General features: G+C 39.1%; 2 protein-coding genes across 3 annotated transcripts; both read left to right on the forward strand.

Moving 5' to 3' along the window:
• The first annotated feature begins 681 nt into the window (after nt 1-681).
• Nucleotides 682-15,293, forward strand: INT1 (inositol transporter 1). 2 transcript variants are annotated; one of them, XM_077370452.1, is made up of 7 exons: nt 1,660-1,801; nt 2,053-2,295; nt 9,188-9,258; nt 9,350-9,685; nt 12,374-12,481; nt 12,594-12,779; nt 14,259-15,293. In XM_077370452.1, the coding sequence occupies exons 4-7, from the start codon at nt 9,365-9,367 to the stop codon at nt 14,943-14,945; spliced, it is 1,302 nt and encodes a 433-aa protein (XP_077226567.1). In that variant the 5' UTR covers nt 1,660-1,801; nt 2,053-2,295; nt 9,188-9,258; nt 9,350-9,364; the 3' UTR covers nt 14,946-15,293. The 2 variants fall into 2 exon arrangements, with proteins under 2 accessions (XP_077226566.1, XP_077226567.1); XM_077370451.1 differs by lacking the exon at nt 2,053-2,295 and having other exon boundaries at nt 682-1,801.
• A 1,294-nt stretch (nt 15,294-16,587) lies between these two features.
• On the forward strand, nt 16,588-21,483 carry LOC143861929 (uncharacterized). The gene is made up of 5 exons (XM_077372899.1): nt 16,588-16,929; nt 17,535-17,814; nt 18,222-18,453; nt 20,546-20,627; nt 21,147-21,483. The coding sequence occupies exons 1-5, from the start codon at nt 16,672-16,674 to the stop codon at nt 21,378-21,380; spliced, it is 1,086 nt and encodes a 361-aa protein (XP_077229014.1). The 5' UTR covers nt 16,588-16,671; the 3' UTR covers nt 21,381-21,483.
• Nucleotides 21,484-24,140: the final 2,657 nt, after the last annotated feature.

A 24,140-nucleotide genomic window follows, 5' to 3' on the forward strand; every position in this document is an offset into this window, starting at 1 on the left:
ATCTTAGGTAAAAGCAAGATCAAAAGAAAATTTTAAAATTCTATGCGATTTTTGTTCCGATGTGTATAACGATCTTGCAGGAAGGGGATAACCTTCCTTCAGGATCAAATATCAAGGGTGGTACCGTTTTGACGGTACTTTAAAACAGTAGCTTATCTCACACTTATAATCCGCAGTAGGGTTCGGTTCTATAGCTAACGTGGTGAGATAAAAAGGCCCCACCTTTGTTTCTACACTCCTGATAGGGAAATGTTATCAGCACTACTGTATTTTGATGAGGGCACTCCTCACTCTATTGAAAGTATGGTATGGCTCGCACCATAGGATCCAAACCGTCCATTAGATGGGCCACAGCCTAAATAGGTTGTGCCCCAAAAATCATTTCCATAGGTTGATCCTAACCCTCTGATCTATAGAGGGTTACGATTAGATTGGAGGGTTAGGATCAACCTATGGAAATGATTTTTGGGGCTGCCCATCTAATGGATGGTTTGGATCATCCTATGGTGAGGGCCATACCGTACTTTTAATAAAGTGAGGAGTGCCCTCATCAAAATACAGTAGTGCTGAAAACATTTCCCTCGTGAGATTGTAACTCATGAAATCATCCTTGTTTTTCACATGTAACAATAATCCCCATGTAGCCCTTGTTATCATTTGGATTGGACCTGTATCTGAGCCTACAAAGTCTGGACACCTTTGCGTGAAGCGGACATGTAATCTGAGTCAGCAATCTTCATTCGTTTATCCATTCGTCTTCTCTCACGTGCTTCACGCTGCTCATAAAAAATCACCAAAAAACTTTTCTCATCAATCAAAATCATCCTCATTTGTTTTCCGTGCTCAAATTCAACCCATCCCTCTTTTTTCCGTGCTCGAATTCTCTTCTCAAATCCGAGTCTGTTGCGAGAAAAACCTAATAAAAAAACAGAAAGTCGCAACAGTTCCGCATTGTCAAGCGTTCTTGGAATTCGATAAGAACGACAAACTCATCGATTTCTGAAAGATTTGAGGGCGTTGGGGCGTTCTCTCTTTTCTGTAATCTAGGGTTTTTAGTTTATTTCTTTGGATAGACAATTGACAAATTGCCAGATTTTCTATGACATTGTTAGGGTTTGGTCACAGAATAGTTTTCTAACTCTCTCGATTTTTCGTGTAGCATTATTGAGCCGGGCAATTCCTTTCTTTGAGAGAACTGGATGTCTTCTCAGTCTGATTTTCTTCTGTAATCCGTCATTTCATCAGGACTTTTCAGGGCTTTGCATTTTGTTTTAGGTTTACTGTTTCTACAGATCATTTCATTGAGATAATTGGATTTCTTGATGTGGTATCACTCTTTGACTTGAAACAGAGAATTATTGGGCTTTTCCATTTTACCTAGTTCTTTCAGGGTTTTTGCTTTTGAGGTTGAATTCTTGATGAGGGAAATAGGTCTTGGTGAATTCTTATTGGGAATGGTGTTTTTCTATTTGTTAATATTTCGTGCAGTCGATTGATAACAGGGTTTGTGCTTGTTAGTGTTTCGAGCACATTTTTGTATCACATTCAAACCTTTGAGGCTGTTAGGAATCCAGAACTGTTTTTTAAGTTTCCAGCTTTGGACCAATTGAATTGCCTAGTAATTCTGGAGGCCTGCTTTGGTTGATATTGTGCAAGATGACTCTCGTGTCCTTGCCAGGGAGCTCGGGATTGTTGTTGGATCCTGTCTCAAGGAGAAAACTTTCTTACTTCGGCAACAGTTATGTACTCATGTTGACTGTAACTGCTGGTATAGGTGGCTTATTGTTTGGGTACGACACAGGTATTATCCTGTATCATTACTTGGATTGAATGCTCTTATCCAAAATGCTGTTTTCACTTGTTTAACATTGATTCATGGAATGCTTTTATACAAAATGAAGTTTTTACTCTTTTATACAAATGCTGTTTTTATTTCTTTAACATTGATTCATTTGCCTACATGCCTCTCGCACCTTGCACACAGGTATTATCGCTGTTCTTTACTTGGATTAAACTCTTTTATCTAAAATGATCTTTTTACTTGTTTAACAGTACCGCTGCACTGTTCATGTGAACAGTAACCCTAGATTTCTAAGGTTGTCGGAGGGCATTAAATAGTGTGCCTAAGGACAGATTGGCCAGCTATACTTATTACTAAGACACGAGTGCATACTTTGGAAGGCTCACCTCTGGGTGCACCCACTTTGAATAACCAATCAGGGGCACAGCTTCGCTGGTGGCTATCATCTTCGTCATTTTGATGCCGTAAATCTCCACCGCGTCCGTTTTGATGTCGTAAGTGTCCGATTTGTCTGAATTCATTTTGCCCTAAAAGTCTGAATATAAGACTGGTTTGGTATGTTGATCACTTTCGAATGGTGTTTTGTGGGAGTCTATATTATTCGGAGCCTCGACATCCCCTGCCATCATCTTTTTCTTTGTTGGCTTAGTTCTATGAAGTGACTGGTGATTTCTTTCTTGTGTTGGTTGCTTGTGGTGTGATTGGTGACTTGTGATTATCTGAGGATAATGCATTTATGGCTGCCTCCATTGGTTCTTCTACAGTTCCACCATGGAGATACAAAACATACAGATGATATCCATCAAGTAGGATGGGTCGAATTATCCTCCATGACGAATGGTTGTTGAAACCTTTCTCCTTGCCCGAGAAAATGTTGAAAGGGACCCCCAACAACGAAAATAAGTCGTATGGGAAGTGGAGGCATGAGTATGCTGTCATCAAGACCTTTCTATGAAACTGTATGGAACCCGAGTTTGCTGGCCCTATGATGTATCTTCGATCATCTAAGGACATATGGAAACGCATAGAAACGTTGTTCTCAGGAGTGGACAATTTGATTGGGATATGTGACGTGTACTCAGAGCTCCCAAAGCTGAAGCATGGAGATAAGTCCAATTCTTGAAGTGGTATGGACGACAAAAGAGTACACTTGGATCACATCAAAGGAGCTTCAACGACTCAACCCCAATTTGTACGAATGATACCATAGTTTTACATCACCGGGGGCGAGTCTCTCCAAGTCAAGGAGAGTTGAGGGGGACATCCAGCTAGGATTTCGAGTATAGGCCAGCGGCCGGCCATCACCTCCATTTGGTTCTATGAAGGATTTCCTAGCTTTGATTGAGATGAATCTCCAGTGCAAATATTGTCCATAATTCGAGAGATTGTTAGATTATTAACTATTTTGTGCTAGGCTACTACTAGGAGACCATGGGTTCTAATTTTTTTTATTTGTCTTATGTGTTTATTTATGTTGTAAATTTGTAATATTGGATTGAGACAATTATAGGGTGTCTTAAAGGGAGAGACCCAAGTTGTTATATCCTTCCCAAAGAACCTATTGCTATGTGTCATCTCTCTTTTAAAGAGAGTCCCAGATAGTTGGTCAAGTAGTTATGTGTCATTCCCTCTTTTAAGGAGAATCCCAAGTAGTTATGTCCTACTAAAACCACACATTGCCATGTGTCATTCTCTCTTTTAAAAAGAGAGCCCCAAGTTGTTTTATAACGGCTAGAACTTCTCATCTCTTAAAGAGAAAGTCTTTGCAAAAATCCGAGAAATATCTTCTCAACACGGATCACACACGATGTGCAGTAAAAAGGCGTCAAGAAATGATGCAAAGAACACAAGCCTACGTCCACGGGGGGAAGATTTTCACTATTTCGGTCTAGGGTTACAAACACTTCTTCTTGGCCAAAAAAAAAAAAAAAAAAAAAAAAAACTTAATCCCGTAACCCTAAGTCCCTAACATGTGGCTTATATATCAACGACACTACATGGAGAAATTTAGGCTCCGTTTCTTTCAACATAAAAATGGACGTAAAATTTGTTTTATGTTCATTTTTATAACATAAAACAAATTTTACATCCATTTTTACGTTGAAAGAAATGGAGCCTTACCGAAATACCCTTTAGTGAAAAAACAGATAATGAAAATTTTCTACCGTAGCTCGACCCGCGTGTGCATAACGCGCAGTAGTCCATCAGGGTCCTGTATAATACCAGATTACAAGACATCTGCACATTGTTGGGGTTCCACGCAAAAGCAAATAGCCCCACATCGGATAAGTTAAGTGGATGGGGATGGGTTATAACGAATGAGCACCCTCCCTCTAACGGCTATCTTTTAGGGGTAAGTTATGATGCATAACGCATGGCGTTCAACAAGTCTTTTATTTTTTCTTTTATATTTTCGTCATTTTATTTGTAATATTTTTTGGGGCATCAAATCTTTGTTCTTTTGGCCTGGTTTTGGTATTTTTAGGAAGGTTTTTCGATTACCTATGTAAAGAGCCCAAGATTACGTGATTTGGACTTGATTTGGCTAAGTTATGGCCATTTTTAGGATATGGTAAGTGTCTATTACGGGATTACTATTTTAGGAATCTTTTAGTCATACTTCTAATTCTTATTTACATTGCTTTAGATAGAAGATTGAGAATAATTGTCTGGCAAGCTTTGAGGGTTTCTATTTTTCGGTTTTGGCTATCTATATAATGTAATGACGAGGAAAGAAACAAAGAGATTGAATAAAATTTTTGGTCATCACTTGTGAGGAGAGCATTGGCTCTTTCATGTGGGTGAGGAGCTTCGCTCCTTTCACGTGTTATATTGGAGTTTTTCTCCAAACCGTGGCATGGGTTTTTAAACCCCCACGAGATTATTTTAGTTGCTTCTTTTGTTGATCTTTATCTTGGTGTTGCCGCTCCACGCTCCCTGCATCAAGTTCTACCCGGTTAAGGTCCCTAGAAATGGTATCAGAGCTCAGGGCGTGGTAACCCCGGTTTGCCTCCGAGGGCATAAAATGCCCCTCGAGGAAGATCTCAGAAACCCCGGTGTAGTATCTCATGGTTCCCACGTTGTCATCGCATGGAGGGGCGAGATTGTCCACATTGCTTCTGCTTGGAGGGGGAGATTGCTGGGGTTCCACGCAAAAAGCAAATAGTCCCACATCGGATTAATGAAGTGGATGGGGATGGGTTATAAGGGAATGGGCACCCTCCCTCTAACGGCTAGCTTTTAGGGATGTGTTCCACCTGGTTAAATTCCCAATAGTCTTGTACATTTATGATGGATGATTGAATGAATACTAAATTTTGGGTGAGCCTCTCATTTTCTTGTAGGGTGTGACTCTTTGCAAATTCCTTAGTGTGAAATCAAGAATTCTTTGGTGTGAGATCAAGGATTTTGAGTGAAGCAATATACTTTTTAATCGCTTCTCTCTTCTCTTTCTTGAACTTTTGATTTCAAACTCATAGCCTGATCAAAATCTATTCCCATGGTCATGAATTTTGGTTTTTCTGAACTTCTTAGTCCCCCTTTCATTATTATTTTCTCAAAACGACCAAAATGACCGTCCGCCCAATTTGTCAAATCCACCCTAAAGTGAAATCAAATTTCAAAATTAATTTTCAGAATATTCTTTAGCCTTTTTAAAAGCCTATTACTATTTTTAATTGATGGCATTAACGCTTAAATCCCTAAAATCTCCAAATTTTAATTTGTTCCCTTGAAATTTGCTCTTGAGAGGTCAAATCCTTCATACTTGGGTATTGCATGTATTGTTTGCTCCTTATTTAAGGTCGAGGACATCAAGCTTAATTTGGCTTAACTATTTAAAGGGGACTATACTTATAGAACATCAATGAATTTTCCAATACATTTCTATTTGAGTTTTCTTTGGTGCTCATAAAAGCGCAAATTATAGGTGTTAATTTTCTCTTGTTCTTTTGTAATGATTAATTGCTTGTTTGCCCAAATTCTGTGGTTGTAACATGCAATTTGTGTATGATTATCATTGCTGCGATTATTAGGTGTTCCCTTTAGGAACCTTAAACCATATTACACAATCTTCTAACACTCAACCTAAGTTTTATTAGTAGTAGACACCTGTCCTACTTAGGTTCTTAGTGTCAAAAGATGTAAAATTATTCAACTTGTGTCATGTCCTAAGTCCTCATTGGTAGTGTAGAGAAAATCCGCCTGGCAAATCAATACGATCGTGCACAAATTAAACGGAAAAGAAAAAAGTAATAAACAAGCCACAAGATGAACACCAAGATTTTACGTGGTTCGGCCAAGCCTACTCCACGGGCAAGAAATATGATCTTCCACTAAGAGAAAAAAAAAATACAAGGATTATAATGGATTAATCACAAATCCACAAACCCGCAACCCTTTCCTTGCTTCTCAACCCAAGACCGTTCACAAGAGATTAACTCGAGAAAACCCACAAAAGGATCCCAAGAAGAAAACCCCAAGAGAAGAAACCCTCTTCTTTCTACCTTCTTTCTTTCTCTCTCTTCTCTCTCTTCTCTCTCTCCAAGAGGTAGCCTAACACACCTCTCTCTCAAGTCTCTTGCAACTTTCTCACTTTTGAATGGAAAAGAATTTTATACACTTCCATCTTTAGTTGTTTCCAAGAAACCCAAACAAGAGGGCTTCTATCTTTGACTCTTGCCTTCCCACCCAAGACAACCCACATGGGTAGGAAATAAGGCAACTTTCCCAACAATCTCCACCTTGGCTTATTTCCCAGCCAGCTGAAGATTTCTTGTTGATGTTGCCACCGGTCCACTGTCGTCGCAAGCCACCATTGGCCTTCCGAAGTACCAGCTACACACCCTCAAATCATCCCGGTTCTAACTCATCCCGATTCGATCAACACTGACAATGCACATGTGTAGCTGTCAACCCGTTGACTCACCTAGTCAATCTTGGAGAGGGATCTCAATCCATCCTCCTCAACACAGGTATTGTCATCCTCTCACTATCGTATGCAACATGGAAACCCGTCTCTGCACCAATTGCAAAGAGACCGTACACGTGCACGCCTACCACTCCGTTTCAAGCTAGCCTTCGAGATCTTAGGAACACTAGTCACCGTGTCCCCGACCAGACGATATAATCCACCACACTTCTCTCCATTCATCAGAACCATACAGCCTCGTGTGATTTTCATGGCTCCACCTGCAGCTGAAATCCTACAACCTCTTGAGTCCAACCGGCCAAGAGATACTAGATTCCTTCGCATCTTTGCAACATACGCCACACCACCCAAAGTACGAACAACTCCATCAAACATTTTGATCTTCACCGTCCCAACTCCCGTGACGTCACAAGTAGACCCGTCACCCAAGGACACTACACCTGTCCTTGTCTCCTGGAACATGTCAAAATATTCCCACTTGGAGCATACATGAATAGAGCACCCTGAATCTAGAATTCACTCATCATGAGGAGAAGTGTGATCACCTGTGAAGACTGTGAGAACATCTCCAAACTCTTCACCATGCTCATCTGTTACCGCCACCACAACATTCGTAGTACCATTGTCTGTCCGGTCAGCTCGCTTTGGACAATCTTGCTTGATGTGGCCATATCCCTTGCAACGGTAACATTGCACACCCTTTCCGCTGACCGTGGATCTTAACCTGCCTTTTCCTGATCCCCTGTCAGACGACCTTCCTCTTTGATTCGCACCATGAACAACCAACCCATGCTCTTCATTTTCACCAAGAATTGGTGTCTTCCGCATCTCATTCGATAAGAGTGACATCGTGACTTCCTCTAACTTTATTGTATCCTTACCATACAACAAAGTCGTCACCAGGTTGTCATACGAATCAGGAAGTGAAGTAAGGAGCAAAAGGGCCTTGTCTTCTTCCTTCAACTTTTTGTCAGCCTGTGGAGTTGATCCACAAGCCTGTTGAACACTGTAATGTGTTCTAGAAGATCCCCGCCTTCCTGCATCTTCAGCCCGTACAATTGCCGCTTCAGATACAACCGGTTGGCCAAGCTTTTTGACATATGTAGCTTTTCCAACTTCTCCCATAACTTAGGCGCATCTTCCTCTTCCATAACGTTAAACATAACGTTATCTGCCAGACATAGTCGAATCGTGCTGACCGCCTTCGACTCAATGTCTTCCCACTCGGCATCCGTCATCTTCTCCGGCTTCCCATCCTTTCCCTTCAACGCTTTAGCCAAGCCCTGTTGAACTAGGATGTCCTTCACCCTCATCTGCCATAGGGTGAAACTCCCCTTTGTGTCAAATCTGTCGATGTTGAACTGAGTAGAACTTGATTTTACCGCCATCTCATTTTACTCCGCACTTCACGGTGTAGCGCTCCACCTCGAACGAGAATCTTTCTTGGACAATCTTTCTACTCCCAAAGATCCCTTTAACAGCGATCCAACCACAACACCCACGATCACTCTACCTGGCCTCGACAATCGCTCCAACCACGGCTCTAATACCACTTGTAGAGAAAATCCGTCGAGCAAATCAATCTGATCGTGCACAAATTAAACGGAAAAGATAAAAGTAATAAACAAGCCACAAGATGAACACCAAGATTTTACGTGGTTCGGCCAAGCCTACTCCACGGGCAAGAAATATGATCTTCCACTAAGAGAAAAACAAAATACAAAGATTACAATAGATTAATCACAAGCCCGCAACCCTTTCCTTGCTTCTCAACCCAAGACCGTACACAAGAGATTAATCCGAGAAAACCTAAGAGAAAACCCACAAGAAGATCCCAAGAAGAAACCCAAGAGAAAACCCCAAGAGAAGAAACCCTCTTCTTTCTCCTTCTTTCTTTCTCTCTCTTCTTTCTATTCTCTCTCTAATCTTTCTCTCTCTTCAAGAGGTAGCCTTACACACCTTTCTCAAGTCTCTTGCAAGTTTCTCACTTTTGCATGGAAAAGAATTTTATACAATAAGTTCTCTTATAAAGTCGGTTTGCGTCATTTGAGTTCTACTTCAGTTGTCATATGTGAAATTATATTTAGTTCTGGATTTTTGTTTTTATTATTCTTATATTTCTCGTGTGCAATTTTAGAAACCATATGTTACTATTTGTGAAACAACAAATTAGTCCAAAAGCTTAAGCTGTTAGAGCTGTTGTTATTTAATCATTTATACTTTTAACACCCCCTTTCGTGTGACCCCTCTTTTTTGGGTTGGCAATACATGTGGCACATGTGGCCCCCTTTTTTGGGTTAGCCGTACACGTGGATTTTTAATATCAAGGAGTTGGGTTTTGAAACCAGGACTGCAGTAGGGAAATAGCCGATTACTCCAAAATCTTAATCTGTTAGAGCTGGTGTTATTTAATCATTTATACTTTAACACTATTGTGGTGAAAATGTTGATTTTAGGTGTTATATCCGGGGCCCTTTTGTATATCCGAGATGATTTTAAGGCTGTCGATGAGAGCAAATTTTTACAGGTCAGCTTGCCTATTTTTTCCTGGGTTTCTGTAAGTGTGATGTTTGAATACAAACTTTTTGTTAGGTACTGAGGAGAGTTTATGTTATCAGGAAACAATTGTTAGCATGGCATTGGTAGGAGCAATTATTGGAGCTGCCATAGGGGGCTGGGCTAATGACGCTTATGGACGTAAGAAAACTACCCTTGTGGCCGATGTAGTTTTTGCTATTGGGGCGGTAATCACGTCTGCTGCCCCAGATCCTTATGTTCTTATATTAGGAAGACTCCTTATCGGCTTGGGTGTTGGCATTGCATCTGTTACTGCACCCGTTTATATTGCCGAAGCCTCCCCATCTGAAATAAGGGGAGCATTAGTAAGCACAAATGTGCTTATGATTACTGGTGGACAGTTTCTCTCCTACCTTGTAAATCTTGCTTTTACTGAGGTCAGATTTATCCACCTTCGTGCCATTTTACTTTTCTTCTTTGACTATAATTTAATTCTAACGAACCATAGGCAATATGTTTTTCTTAGTGTGCAGCGTTGGAGGAAATCCGTATATGTAATATCCTGAATCTCTTGAAATATATTTTCTACTCAATGGGATTGAATCTGTAACGTAATATCTTTGGTGAAATGTTGCAAGGAATTGTTATCTTTGCTTAATTTGAAAGGGCTATTTAACATTCATGTAATGAGTTTGTAAGCATCATTCCCAGACCGTATGACATTTTTGGCTGCCTTTAGCATATCACTACGATTGAATCTCATATTACTTTCAACAATGGTTTTAAACTTCCACTGAGTTGTGTCGATTTCGACTGACATGTGCTGACTTCAGCGGGACCGAAGTCGAAGTCCAGGCCGAAGTCCAAAATTTGATACCTTTCGATGCATCCACATAACCAAAAAATCTCATATACTCAAGAAATATTAATGCCATTCTATTAATAAGTTGAAAAAGTAAAAGAAATGACAAGTTGATCAGCTTTCAAAATATTTTCACTATCTATGTTTAGCACGCCTTACTGTTCGAGACATACATGAATATTACTAGGTGTTTGATCTTGTTAAACTATTATGGATGGTTGTCTTGCTTATGCAATGGTTTTTAAGTGTGCATTTGTCTTATTTTAGCATTTCCTGAAGTTTCATCTTAACTTTTCATCGTTTTCATGGACTTCCATAATCTTTCATGATTTTATAGGATGTCAATGGAGTTCCATAGACTTCCACTACCTTGGGGAGTGAAGTCCATACCAAAACTGAAATTTGAAACCTTGGTTTCAACTACCATGAGAGTTAATTCATCATAAACTCCATCTCTATCTCCATCTCCCAATGCCTTAAACCTTTTGTTCTCCTCCAATTTGTCTCTTTCCCTCGCAGTTCTCCACTTTCCTGTTTTGGAAACAACTCCTTTTTTGTCAACCATTCCATTAGAATATCATTCTCTTTCTTCACCAAACACACTTTTATGGGTCCTTGTTAAGAGATTGGCATTCTATTTAGTTAATTCTTAGTTACCGTTGTCGCAGACTATACTGAATGAGCACAAGTTGATGTTTCTATACTCTCGTGCTACACTGAATGAACACAAGTTTTTGGAACTTTTTTGTCGCCAAAATGTTATTTTTTTTGTGGATTGAGTTAACTAGAGCACCATTTTCTTATATTTTCTGTGAAGGATGTCATTCTCTCATTCTCCACTGGCATGTTTCTTCTGTCGTGAGCATCGAAGGCTTGTATTCTCACCAAGCAGCTCTACTGAAAGATCGTTGCCACTAATATGCTGTCTGGTTTTATAGTCAAATTATGTGTAAAAGAAATATCACCCCTTGCTTCCTCCTCCCTGCCTCTAATTGAACTTCTTGTCCAATATTTAGTTACAAATGGACTTCGATTTCAATGAAAAAATTAAAATTTGAAGTTTTTGACCTTTACCATGATATATAGTAAATCTCATGGATTATTTTATTTTCTTGAACCCATTTTGAACTAAGGGTGGCTTCTAGGAAATATTAGATAGAACAGCTCTCTCTGTGGTTGGTTTTATTGAGGCACTCCAATTTGGGGGCTGTGCTTGTTACCGGAACTTCAATTTTAACTGAAATACTAACATTACAGGCCAATGAAGTACCTCAGATGTAGCAAATGTTATATTTGGTGACAGATAATATATTAACTAGGAAATAGAATCAGAGGCCTCTTTATGATTACTATAACCTTGAAGGCATCTTTTCTTTTTGGATTGTGTGTTTTGAAATTTGATTGTTCATATTATCAGCATTTTTTTATGACTGACCAGGTCCCTGGGACATGGTTGTGGATGCTCGGGATTTCTTGTTTGCCAGCCATTATATAGTTGTTCTTTATGCTGTTGCCTGAGTTGCCAAGCAGCTGCTTGGAGATACGTGTATTTCTCAACAAGCGACTGTAGCGAATGATACTTGCTATGCTAATATGTGATCCCATTTTATGTCGAAATAGTAGTCTAAAAAAAGGGAAATAATATCAGCACAACCATGTTTTGATATTTTCACTAATTCATCTTGTCTTTTACTATTTAAAGAGCTGTCAACCCAAAAAGCTCTCAAAAGGCACTTAAAAAGGAAAGACAAGCTGGGTCTGTCCAGTTATTAAAACATGGTTGTTCTGATATCATTTCCCTAAAAAAATTATGCATGTCCTATTCTATGACTTTATTGTAATCCCTTTGAAATCCGCATGCGGCTTCAGTTAGAATATGACTGCGTTGATTGCAAATGAAAAAAATAGAATTTCAAAATTTCTAGACTCCGGTTTTACGAAGGTATATAGAGGATCTAATGTATGATGGTATTCTGTTGAACCGACCCATTTTGAACTCATGATAACTTTAAGGAATTATTATGGTGAAGAACTATGTTATCCCGATTCTTTAAAATGGGTGCATGTCTACACTGGGCCTCCAATTCTATGTAACATTCCTCTCATGTTACTGTACCTAAGTATCATAGGTTGAGATACTATCTTGCAATGAGAATCAGATGTGTTTTTTCTACTCACTGGGAGGAATTAACTTTGTACATTCCGATGCTGTGCAATTGGATTGCTCATATATGTGTCAAAATTTTTATCCATCATCAAACAGGTCCCTGGGACATGGCGCTGGATGCTAGGAGTTTCTGGATTGCCAGCAGTTGTACAGTTCTTCCTTATGCTTTTCTTGCCAGAGTCACCACGCTGGCTTTACCTGAAGGTAGAGAACCCAATACTCTTATAAAGAGAATTTTCTCCAGAGTCCACTCTTTGCTATAAACCGAATGTTGGACTATCTCTACTTCAAATCTAAATGGTTTATTAATGTGTAGAAGGAGAAATCTGAAGCTGTTGCAGTGCTCGCTAAAATCTACGAGCCCGACCGCTTAGAGGAGGAGATAGACCAACTCTCTGTTGCTTTAGAGGAGGAGCTTCATTCGAAGAGCGCTGTCAGATACCGGGATGTTTTCAAATCCAAGGAAATCAGGCTAGCATTTCTAGCTGGAGCAGGGCTGCAGGTAATTAGTTAACTGGAATGGGGTAAAGTGTCGCACTCCTATCGTTTCTTGACAATCAAAATATGCTTGAAGTTTCCAAAATGATAATACTGCCTCAAACTGTAGTCTGTTAGCACATCCAAACCCTGTTCCCAACTTGGTCATGCATCTAAATCATTGTTGCAAGAATGTCCGTCTTTGATAGAATGCTCTCTCTCTCTCTCTCTCTCTCGCTCTCTCTCTCTCTCTCTATATATATATATATATATATCAGTGAATTCACCAGAATTTGTTTTTGAGACCGAAGTATAGATTTATGGTTTCATATAGAACTGGTGACAAATTTTCGCAATTAATTTCATAGCTCTCAGGATTTTTTTGAACTTTGTTGGAGCTTTGGATTTTTTTTTTCAAAGGCAGAGTCAAATCCTCTTTCTTCGAGAACTTTACTGGACCATCTTTCAAAGTAGTTGTTTGGGGAAATGGCAAGACTGGCCATCATTCTAAGAAAAAAATTGTTCAGTCCTCTTTTTCCATTGTTGAGCATCATTATTGTTTATATTACATTAATATATATTTTGAAAGCCCATCCATACTCTAAGAGAATCCTTAGTTCGGTCATTTTTTCGATGAAGTTTCAAATCTAGAGTAATTGTTAATTAACCCAAGTTAATTTTGGGGACATGCTTTTCATTTTCATGATGGACTGGTGACATGATGTTTAAAAACTCACCAGTTCAATCATTGACTTGCCCGAGTTCACATTCTTGTGGCCCTTTCAAGTTAATCAAAAGACATTTAACTCACTTAAGTCAGTGAAGATATCATTCGTCATTCATTGGTTCACCCAAGCTGACCTGGTTTTCGTTCTGTGAGTTTTTGGCTTAGTCTAAGTTTCAGACACTAGTTTAAAGCGAAGTCTACTCATAGTAGGAATGGTATACTTGAAGAAACCTCTTCTGTATCCATTCCTTCTCATTTTCCTGAAAAGAGCTGGTTGATTTACTAGTCAATAAAACTCGTTGCCTTTAATAAAAAAAATTACTAGTCTATATAATGGCCTTGGAGATTTGTTTGGATGGTCCAGCAGAAGATCGTCTTTAGAGTGCTTTGTTTTCTTTTTATTTCTAATGTGTTTTACTTTGTCCGTTTTTATAAGTAAAATTGGATCTCATGGGTGAGATTTTAATGAATTGTAGTAAATTTGACCATTTTTTGGCTCGCAGTAGCTGCCTCATTTTCGAAAATATTCATAATCTTGGATCAGTTAATTAAAAACAAGGAGCGGATTTGTCATGCTTAAAGTAACTGAGATTTTTGTTGATCCTGAAGTGCCTGGAGATTAGGGTCAATTGGCTAAAAATGCAAGAAAATAAAGAAAAACTTCAGTATTAGAATCTATTGGAAAATTTTATGGACTTACAGAGATGTGTGTATTAATTTACTTATTAGTTCTTCTGATTATAACAAAATTTGGTTATTACTATTTGTGTGTTTCAGGCATTTCAGCAGTTCACAGGAATCAACACAGTCATGTACTATAGTCCCACAATTGTACAGATGGCTGGCTTTCATTCCAACAGGCTCGCATTGCTTCTTTCCATGATTATTGCTGGAATGAACGCGGCTGGAACCGTCGTCGGAATCTATCTGATTGACCGTGTTGGAAGGCGGCGTTTAGCCCTCACCAGCTTATTGGGTGTCATCATATCCCTCTGCCTCCTTTCGGCAGCATTCTTCTTACAATCATCTGGGGCAATGGCAGACCTCTGTGAGGGTTCTGTTCTTCACCGCACTTGCAAGAGTGGTCCTGCTTGGTTTGCAATCTTGGGCTTGGCTTTGTACATTGCTTTCTTCTCACCAGGTATGGGCCCCGTGCCATGGGCTGTGAACTCTGAGATCTATCCACAGGCCTACCGTGGGGTTTGTGGTGGTATGTCGGCTACTGTGAATTGGATCTCAAACCTGATTGTGGCCCAGACTTTCTTGTCGCTTGCAGCTGCCATTGGGAGTGCTATGACATTCCTAATTCTTGCTGGTGTGGCTGTGTTGGCCTTCATTTTTGTGTTCATCTTTGTGCCAGAAACTAAGGGGTTGAGCTTTGAGCAGTTGGACAGGCTCTGGAAGGAGAGAGCATGGGGAAGTAGGAGGGATAGGGAAGGCCTTTTAGAGGGTGATGAATTCTAAAGTGCTATATTATTATTTAAAGCAAAGGGTTTTGAGGGTAATGTTTTTATTCAAAAGTTGTATGTAGGGTGCTGCTCTGCTTTGAAATATTGTCATTTCCCTTTGATTCTTCAGGTCTCAAAATAGCATATCTACTTTCTGCTTCCGTTCCTCTCCCTGTTACCAAGGGATTTTGATTGCGGAGTTCTATTCTAGTAAAATACTGCTGATGTTAACAATATTAGTTTATACAGTATTGTTTGATGTCATCTCTGGAAAAGTCTAACGCGACCCTTATTCTGTATTTGATGATGATTATAATGTAATGAGCACTAGAAGGAAATAGGGTGTGTACATTTCTTGTTTCAACTAGGATGATTCTTATGGTGCATAATCTATTCGTCATAGAAGGAATGCTAAAGTGAAGGCCCCCCTTGCAAAAACCCAGCGGCAAGGGTGCCCCATTGGAAACAATGCTGACTAGTGCTGCTATCACTAAACATTATTTCCTCTTTGAAAAAGGGTCATTCAGGAGGTATAACGGAGCTGTTCGCATTGATGTAAACCTGGCCATTCTACATTACTCCCAATGCTAGTGCTCATGGGTTGCTTCCCTTGAAAATGGACGAAAAAGCCCCCTTGGGGATCTTTGGTACCATCATCTTCATCACCTCTTAATCATTCAGTGGTGTTTGCGGTCACAACCCTCATAGATGAGGCCTCAAAACTGAGAAATGAAGTCGCAAATTCCATGTGACGAGTCTTTAATGGTATAGCTTAATTCATCAATTCCTTTCTTGTTCTGTGTCACAACCTCAGGCTTTGTTGCATGGAGCATGAAAAGCCCTTGTGAAGTCATGTATTTTTTTCAGTATTTTTTAGGGATTTCTCATGCACTCTACATGCTCCGTCCACTAGTGCCCTCTTAAGTCTCTCCTCCCCTCTCTCACAGTTGGGCTAACAAATATTCCATGGAATAATTTTTCATAGTTTTCAAACGGCATGTTTGGCTACCGTGATTTTTTTTTTTTCATGATTAATCGGTGTCTCCAATCCAAGTGGAGATGATGATGGAGTGCTAAAAAATATGGCTAAAAGTCGGAAAACAAAACAACTCTACTCAAAAGAAAAAGCATTTTATTGAGATTTTATTGGATGTGTCATGTGTGGCCGCATAGTCCAGTATTTTTAAGGTGGTACTATACCATGGGACGATCCAAACCGTCCATTTATTAATCCACAGAGTTAATAGGTTGTGCCCCAGAAATCAATTCCATATGATGATCCTAACCCTCCCATCCTGCACATTATGAAAACTTCTATAGATTGTAGGGTTAGGATCATCCTATGGAATTAATTTTTTTTTTTAACAACTTATTGACGGTGTGGATACTAATGGACGGTTTGGATCACCCCCTGGAACAAGCCGTACTGTAAACCTCAGCCCGCAAATGATTAATGTGGAATTATTTAGTAACTTTAATTTTTGTAATTTAGTAGTAATAAGTTTAGTTTCTTAATTAGTGGGTTTTTTCAGGGTTTTAGAAAGTGTGGCATTTTAGAAACTACATTTCATTTGCTTTTTTAGTTAGTTTTGGGTATCTTGGAAAACAGGCAAAACCGTATATAGAAAGTGGTTTCGTTTATAAATAGTGAAGTGAGACAAACACCCGAAATCGTCTCTCTCTCTCTCTCTCTCTCTCTCTCGCGTTGAGATATCAAAGGCTTTGTTTTTCAACAAATCAAAATGTTGGGAAGAAGTCCGATTCTTGACTCGCCCCGTAACACCAACATCCGTAATTACGCGAAGGCTTTGGGATGGTCATCCATGACCGAGTCAGAGTGTCAATTAGGCCGGTTCGACTCGGAGATATTCCCAACAAACTCCAATTCCTCGGCGAGTTGTGGTGGGAGGAGCCCGGAAAAATTTCCCCCCACTCTTTCACCCATTTTCAGCTCAATCTCATGCTCTTCACCCTCTAATGAACTCTGCCCAATTAACCAGGTTTGAGTTGAACAGAACCAAAAAAATGGGTTGGTGTGTGTGTTTCTCAGCTGTTATTTCGTACCTTGATCTCTTTGTTTCAGGATTTCTTTGTGTTTAAAAAAAATTAAAGTAGCTTTTGGGTCTTTGTGGGTTTCTTTTTCTGATGAACAAAATGCAATTTCATGTTTTAGCGGGTTGATTTTTATTTAGATTCACAATTATTCTTTTGTTCTTTGATCACTTTTTAGTTTCAGGATTTCTGGGTCTCTCTCTCTCTCTCTCTCTGTTTTTGGATTCTGGTTATTTGAACTTTTGAAGGCTAAAGATATTGGGACTACAATGTTTTGATAATTGCACTAACTCACCTTGTCTTTTCTTTTCTCATTGGCTTTCTAGATTTTTTGAGAATTCCAATGACTTTTGACAGCTAGTTAAGTAATAAAAGACAAGATGAGTTAGTGGAATTATCAAAACATGGTAGTGCTAATATCAGTACCCTATTTGTCTTACGTGTTGAATTTTTAGACGAAAGATATATGTCCTCTTCTATAATGGATTGATTCTATGTGGATTTTTAGATATCCAAACAATCTTTGATTCATCTCTTTCTTTTGAATCTTCAGAGCTCTTGCATTGTCACTAATGATGGTAAGAAATCAGCATCAGCTAAACAAGAAGAAGAAACACATAAGACCAAGTCAAAAGGCAAATCAGCTAGAACAATTGGAGGGCAGTTTGGACTTGAAGATGAAAAACACTCTTTGCCATTGGTTAGCAGTGAATCAAAGGACAATCAACTTATATTGGTGGCCGTTAATAGAGAACAAGATGAAAGGGGATGCAATAAGAATCATAACGGACGGTCTGATGACCCTCAATCTCATGGGTCCACTTCACTCCAAGGTACATGTGGTTTTAACTATTTTCCTATGAGTTTCTTTGAAAGACTATAACATATCCCGACAGGTTCAACCAGATTTCTACCCAGGTTTGGGAAAAGCCAACCAATTTAATACCGGGTTATGGTTTTTTTTTTTTTTCTGTTCTTGGGCTAACCCGAACCCAATTGGGTCCAATTTGGAAAACCAGGTTAGATGGGTTGGGTTAGGGTTGAGAGATTTAAAGTCAGGTTTGGTTAGGGTTGACCCGAGTTGCACCCCGACTTTGTGGCCACCCCACCTTCTATGCATTAAAATCCAGTGTAAATTAACACCGCACATTAGCTCATTCTCAGAATAAAAAGCTACAGTAACCAAATTTTATTGCTATTTCCTAATTCTCTCTGTTGGTAAATTGTATTTTATTTTCAGTATCAGAAGGTTATATGGGCCGTAACTTGAGTAGACACGAGGATTCAGACTTGGAAAGCTCAATCAACGAACATCAGAGATCGGGGACTCCAACGCCCTTCGTAGACTTCATGTCTGAAGTTAAGAAGAACGAAATTGAGGCTAAGAATACTGAATGGAAGGCAGCTAAAGCTCTTAAGCTAGCCAAGATTACTGCATGGAAGGCATCTAAAGCCCTAAAGCTCACCAACAAGTACATTCCCTCCCCCTCCTCCTCCTCCCCCCCCTCTCTCACATGATTGAAATATAATTGATTGAATAACACCATTTCTAAGAGCTCAAGGCCCTGTTTGCTTAAGATTATTACAACCGGTTGTGAGTGCTAAACCGACTATTGGTGTCAAATTTAAACTTAATTTTGAATTCAACAATCCATTTGGCACTCACAATCAGTTGTCATACTTAGGCCATGTTCATTTGAGATTATGATAACCAATGGTGAGCCTCCAAACCGATTATTGGACTTAAAATTAATGTAATCAGAGTCCTATAATCAGTCCGGAGGCTAACCATCGGTTTTCATAATCTAAAACGAACAGGAGCTTAACAACTCCTTGATATTGTTGAATATTTGAGGATACTCCTGATGATAGAAAACAGAAACTTGTTGCTTCAAGGCGTGATATCACTTTCCTTAAGACAAGATTCGCCCCCACTAGTAGTGTGCAAAGGGGATCCGCGAATTGCCTCCAAGATACAATGAAGCCCAGTAGGGAAGCCCTACTAATGTTTGATGACGTGTAGCACTAGCGGAATCAAACCCGAAATGCCCTTCCGAAATTTCAAGCCTTAGAGAAATCTCTAGATTCTGTTTCTGCAGAAAACAGTATCTAGAACTGTAAACAAAAGAAAAACAGTATGTAGAAATACTTGGGGATTTTTGTAGGAGTGTATAAGAGAGTGTAAAGTCTGTCAGAATTGCCAATTCGATTTCTATATTGAAATGACTGAATTCTGCACAATTTGTAGACCACCTGGTGTCTTTTCAGTGTGAAAAACACCTCTACAGGGCACCTTTCCAGAATGTTTGAAATCTGACCGTTAGATCGCACCCATTGATATTGAACGGTCCTGATCGATCCTAGATGTGACTGTTGGTTTTAGTAAAACCTCTCTCCAACCCAGTCATTGTTAGATCAACCATCTATGGTGTGGATCGCAGCCCCTTGGCACATGACTGTTGGGGGAAGAGACACAACCCATTTGATCACACTCTTTGACCGTTGGAGTTATGGGCTCGTTGGGCCGACCATTAGGCCCGAACCGAAGCCCAGCCCAACCGCCCAACCCATTCAGCTTGATGGGCCTACGATCCATTTGACCCATCCATCCGACCGGTCCACCTTCATCTTGATCCAACGGTGCAGATCAAATCCAGAAAAAATTAAAGGCTCCAATCGCTCCTCGCGACGTTGCGTACGTGCGCCTAAAAAAGCGCCACTATGCGCCCTATAGCCTATTGCCCACGCCGCGCGTGCGCGTGTGCGAACGGTGCGTTGCACCGTCACGCGGGTCCAACCATGGGTTCAACCCAATGTGCAAGCAAACAAGTAATAGAAAAGTGTAGTGCTTTATAAGCTCTTTTCTTTCTTTTCTCTCATCCGGTACGGGACTATCTTTTCAACTACACTTCTACATCCTTTTGTAAAAGCAAATCTTTCTAAGAAAATATTTTCTTTTTCCCAAACGCTTTTGATAAAACATTTTCCAAAACACTAAAATATGCAAAACATATGATTTTGAAAATCCAAAATCACTAACAGATATTACTCTATCAGCTTAAGCTTTTGGAGTAATTGATTGTCTCACACCACGAACATATAAATAGGCATCAATCCATAACTACGTGCATACGAGGTCTGTATGTGTCGGTAAATCTTGATTTATTCAAATCAAATGGCTTTTGGGTTAAAGTGAATGGTACTAAAAGTGGATGCATTTCCACCATCTCATGTTGTTAGTCTTTTTCTTCATTTTCAGAAAAAAAAAGACAAATGAAAGGGAATGGAAATAATTTCCCTTCGCAACATACTACAAATAATAGCCACAGTTTCTTTTCATTAGCTAATATGACTCAATGGCCATGTGAGCATAGAAATTTGGTTCGCATGCCTGAGCTTATTATGGGTTATGGAGAATTGATTGCATGTGTACACATACATAACTTTGCAGGCATGAATGTCGACATACCTATACATACATACATACATACATAGGGAAATGATATTTCCCCTCTAGTTTTTTGCTTTTTTTGTTTCTAAAATCTTCACCTCCTCTTTCTGCAGGCTAAGCAGCAAGGAGTCAGAAATCAGTGATTGGGAGTTAAGGCAGATTTACAAGGCGAGGACCGACATGAAGGAATTTGAGGTACTCATTTTAGATTAATAATTATAGAACTGTTTTTAAACGAGAGAGAATTAATCAGCCCTTGAATGTCAATTAGAATTGTAAAGTCACTAAGGCCCTGTTTGGATTGCAGGAATTTCCTGGAAAAGTTTGGAAATGAAAAGTATTTTAGAAATTTCCTTCTTTAACACATGAAAAAACATAACTTGACCCAACCCAATTCAATTTTTTTTAGAGGGCCTTCAATTTATAATGATATCCCTCTAAATTAATCATAATCATATAATTTACCAAAATTGAGGAAAGAAAAAAATTTCCTAACAAAAAAAAAATTCCATGAGAAATGTTTTTCTTGCAATTTAAACAGGGTGGTTATAATTAAAATTTGAAAATCAGTAGCAAGTTCGTAATTTTGTGGACAATGAAACGGTGGAAATGAGGGATAATACATGTTATGAAACAACCAATTACTCCAAAAGCTTAAGCTGTTGGAGATAGAGTTATTTAATCTTTTATACCTTAACACATATATTGTGGCAGATCAAAATGGAAGAGAAACATATGTTGTGGCAGAGGGAAGAGAATCAGGAGAAGGCTTTGGAGAAGATGGAGCAGAGGATAAATGAGGTAAGAAGGAAGGCCGAAGAAAAGAAGGTAAAGAAGAGAAATGAAGCTCTCAAGAAGATATCCCAACTCTCTCAATTCGCTGAGAAGATGGGAGCCACAGGAAAGCATCCTGTTTTTCTTATGACACTTTGGAAGATGAAAGGTTGAATTGTTTAGAGTTTTTACTAGTTTTGTTTTGTATGATCTCCTTACATTTGATGTTTGTAAAATGGACAGTCAATCTATAGTAAGAAGGCAATGGTGCAAAATTCTCAAGAAATTATGGGGTTACAATTATTTTTTTCCTCATTTTGAACTTGAAAATTGTTTTTCACTTCCATTGCTTCCAAAGACATGAACTTAATGGACTATAGGATAAAAACCATAGTCAATGAAATATTAGAGAGGGTAAAACTATGAGTTAATTTTAGGAATGGTTCTTCTCATCTTTTATGGTTTACTAGTTAACCTAGTACTAACTAAGTACTAGGTTTAGGTTTTTTGGAAAGAATAAAATATACATGCTTCTTTTGAAACCTAAATTTAGAGACATGATAAATTTGCACCCCCTGTAGGATAATTCTCATCCCTCTAACGTTAAAAAAAAACGTTAAAGTCTGCGCATACTCAACGTTAAAGGGATGCGAATTATCCTATAGGAGATGCGAATTTATCATGGCCCTAAATTTATTATACAAAAATCTCACACGGATTCTCACTTGTCCACTCTGAGCATAGATCGAGGGATAAAGAGTATGCTCATTGGTTCTGGAAAGTAAGCTGAAAGAGGTTATCGGTTAGACTTTAGGGATTGGGGTATAATGCAACGAGAGAAATAAGAAATTGCAAAGCCAAAACTATATTGAATCTCAATAACTATGACACACGATTTTCTTAAGAAACCGTAACAGTAAAGAGGAGATATATGAAATTCATTCAACGGCAAAAGTCCCGTTCCTTATTCTCAATCGATCACTTATATACAAAAGACCAAAACTTCCACTTAATAAAGGACTCCTACATAAACCAACTACTGCTTTAGATAAAATCCTAGCAAAAGTATAACACATAATACCCTAGAATATTTTAAATACTAACTAAAACTAAGCTAAAGATAAAGATAAAGATATTATTAAATAAAATCCTTTAGATAGCTTGGTTTTTTTATACTTCTCTTCTTCGGCTAGAGTTTCGGAATAAAACTCTCAACACAAGATGCGTCTGCATCAATCTCCCTTGGTTGAAAAGGACTCGTCCACGAGTCCGAACATTCAACATCATCATCTTCATGATATGCCGCCAAATCAGCCACGTTGAAAGTTGCAGAAACTCCAGTGTTTCCAGGTAGATCAATCATGTAAGCATTCTCACCAAAACATTTGACTACACGAAACGGTCCATCGGCTCAGTCTTGCAACTCACCATGCTTACCCATTGGAAACCTTTCATTTCGTATGTTGATCCAAAAAAAAGTCTCCTCCTATGAATTTCACATGTTTCCTATGTTTTTTGGCCAATTCTTTGTATTTCGCACTTCTTTCTCAAATGAGACTTTCATTTTCTTTCGATTCCTCCAAAAACTCGGACATGGTTATAAAGTTTCTTCCCTCCTAGGAATACTTCCCATCTTAGATGGACCCAAAACCACTTTCACGCCATCCTTAACAAACGTGTAAGTATTTTTATAGCTGTCATGAATCGCTTTTCTATCGTATTGGCATGGTACACCCAACAACAAGTGGCAAGAATCAATCTGCAGCAACTCACACCATTGAGTAACTTGATATTGTTTACCGATGGTAAAGGAAACTAAATAACGTTGATCAACAAGTGCCTCGTTTCCTTTCTTGAACCACGCAAGCTTGTAGGTCGTAGGATTCCTCTCGATCTTGAGATTGAGCTTGTCAACCATCTCTTGTGCCACCACGTTCTCGCAACTTCCTCTATCAATAATGAGATTACATATCTTGCCATTCGACGTACATCTTGTATTGAAAATATTATGCCGCAACCAAGTTGGCTTTTCTTCCACTTTGGCCGTATTCATAGCACGTCGAATAACTAAAGGCTCGCCATGATCACTCCAAGTGATCTCGTCACCCTCATCATCATTGTAGTTATCAAAATGTGATTGTTCATCTATAACATTCGTCTTGATAAGTTTATCAACTTCTTCAACAAAATTCACGTACCTTCGGTTTGGGCACTCGGTCGCTATATGGACAAGAGCCGAGTACTTGAAGCACTTAGGTGCCCCATTGGTCTTTGGCTTGTTGGAAGGGTTAGGACCTTGACCAACATCTCTTCATCCATCATCCACTTTGTCACGTTCTCTCCGATCGTTTTCTCCATAGACACGACCAAGATTTGCAGCCGCGTGTTCAAAATTGGTTGATTTCACAGTTGACATTTTCAGATGCCATGAGTTATGCTTCTTTTGCTTCTCAAAGTTAATGGCCAACTTGTACACATCATTGAAACTCCAATATGGTTGTAGCATCACCATATCCTGAATCTCCTTCCGTAAGTCTCCCAAGTAGAGCCCAACAGTTTGCTCTTTAGGCTTAGTCACAACGCAACGCATTGTTAGTAAATAATTCCTCCTTGTAATCATCCACGGTCCGATTTTCCTGCCGAAGATAATACAACTTCATATAATTGTCTTGAAGTTAGTTTTCGGGCAAAAACTTCTTCTTCAATTCCTTCTTCATTTTTTCCTACGAACTAATCTTCCCTTTTTCCAATCTTTCTCTACGGATCTTTAATTGTTCCCACCAAGCCCAAGCAGGTTCCTTCAACTTGATAGTCAAATCTTCTCCTTGCGATGATCTAGTACCTCATTATGATCAAATACTCGCTCAACCGTGTTAAGCCAATCAATGAACTCATCGGGTTGAATCTTCCCTTCAAAATCTAGTATATCCACTT

The sequence above is a fragment of the Tasmannia lanceolata genome, unplaced genomic scaffold, assembly GCF_043159265.1.
Source record: "Tasmannia lanceolata isolate RefF3 unplaced genomic scaffold, GAP_Taslan_0.1 ptg000037l, whole genome shotgun sequence".
NCBI classification, from domain to species: Eukaryota; Viridiplantae; Streptophyta; class Magnoliopsida; order Canellales; family Winteraceae; genus Tasmannia; species Tasmannia lanceolata.

What these genes read in the sequence shown, in the direction of transcription:
- LOC143861929 (XM_077372899.1), top strand. Translation starts at nt 16,672, where the DNA reads ATGTTGGGAAGAAGTCCGATTCTTGACTCGCCCCGTAACACCAACATC. An exon ending in AACTCTGCCCAATTAACCAG is followed by an intron (nt 16,930 to 17,534) that starts GTTTGAGTTGAA and finishes TTGAATCTTCAG; the next exon opens with AGCTCTTGCATTGTCACTAA. An exon ending in TGGGTCCACTTCACTCCAAG is followed by an intron (nt 17,815 to 18,221) that starts GTACATGTGGTT and finishes TTTTATTTTCAG; the next exon opens with TATCAGAAGGTTATATGGGC.
- INT1 (XM_077370451.1), top strand. Translation starts at nt 1,657, where the DNA reads ATGACTCTCGTGTCCTTGCCAGGGAGCTCGGGATTGTTGTTGGATCCT. An exon ending in ATTGTTTGGGTACGACACAG is followed by an intron (nt 1,802 to 9,187) that starts GTATTATCCTGT and finishes TGTTGATTTTAG; the next exon opens with GTGTTATATCCGGGGCCCTT. An exon ending in TAAATCTTGCTTTTACTGAG is followed by an intron (nt 9,686 to 12,373) that starts GTCAGATTTATC and finishes ATCATCAAACAG; the next exon opens with GTCCCTGGGACATGGCGCTG.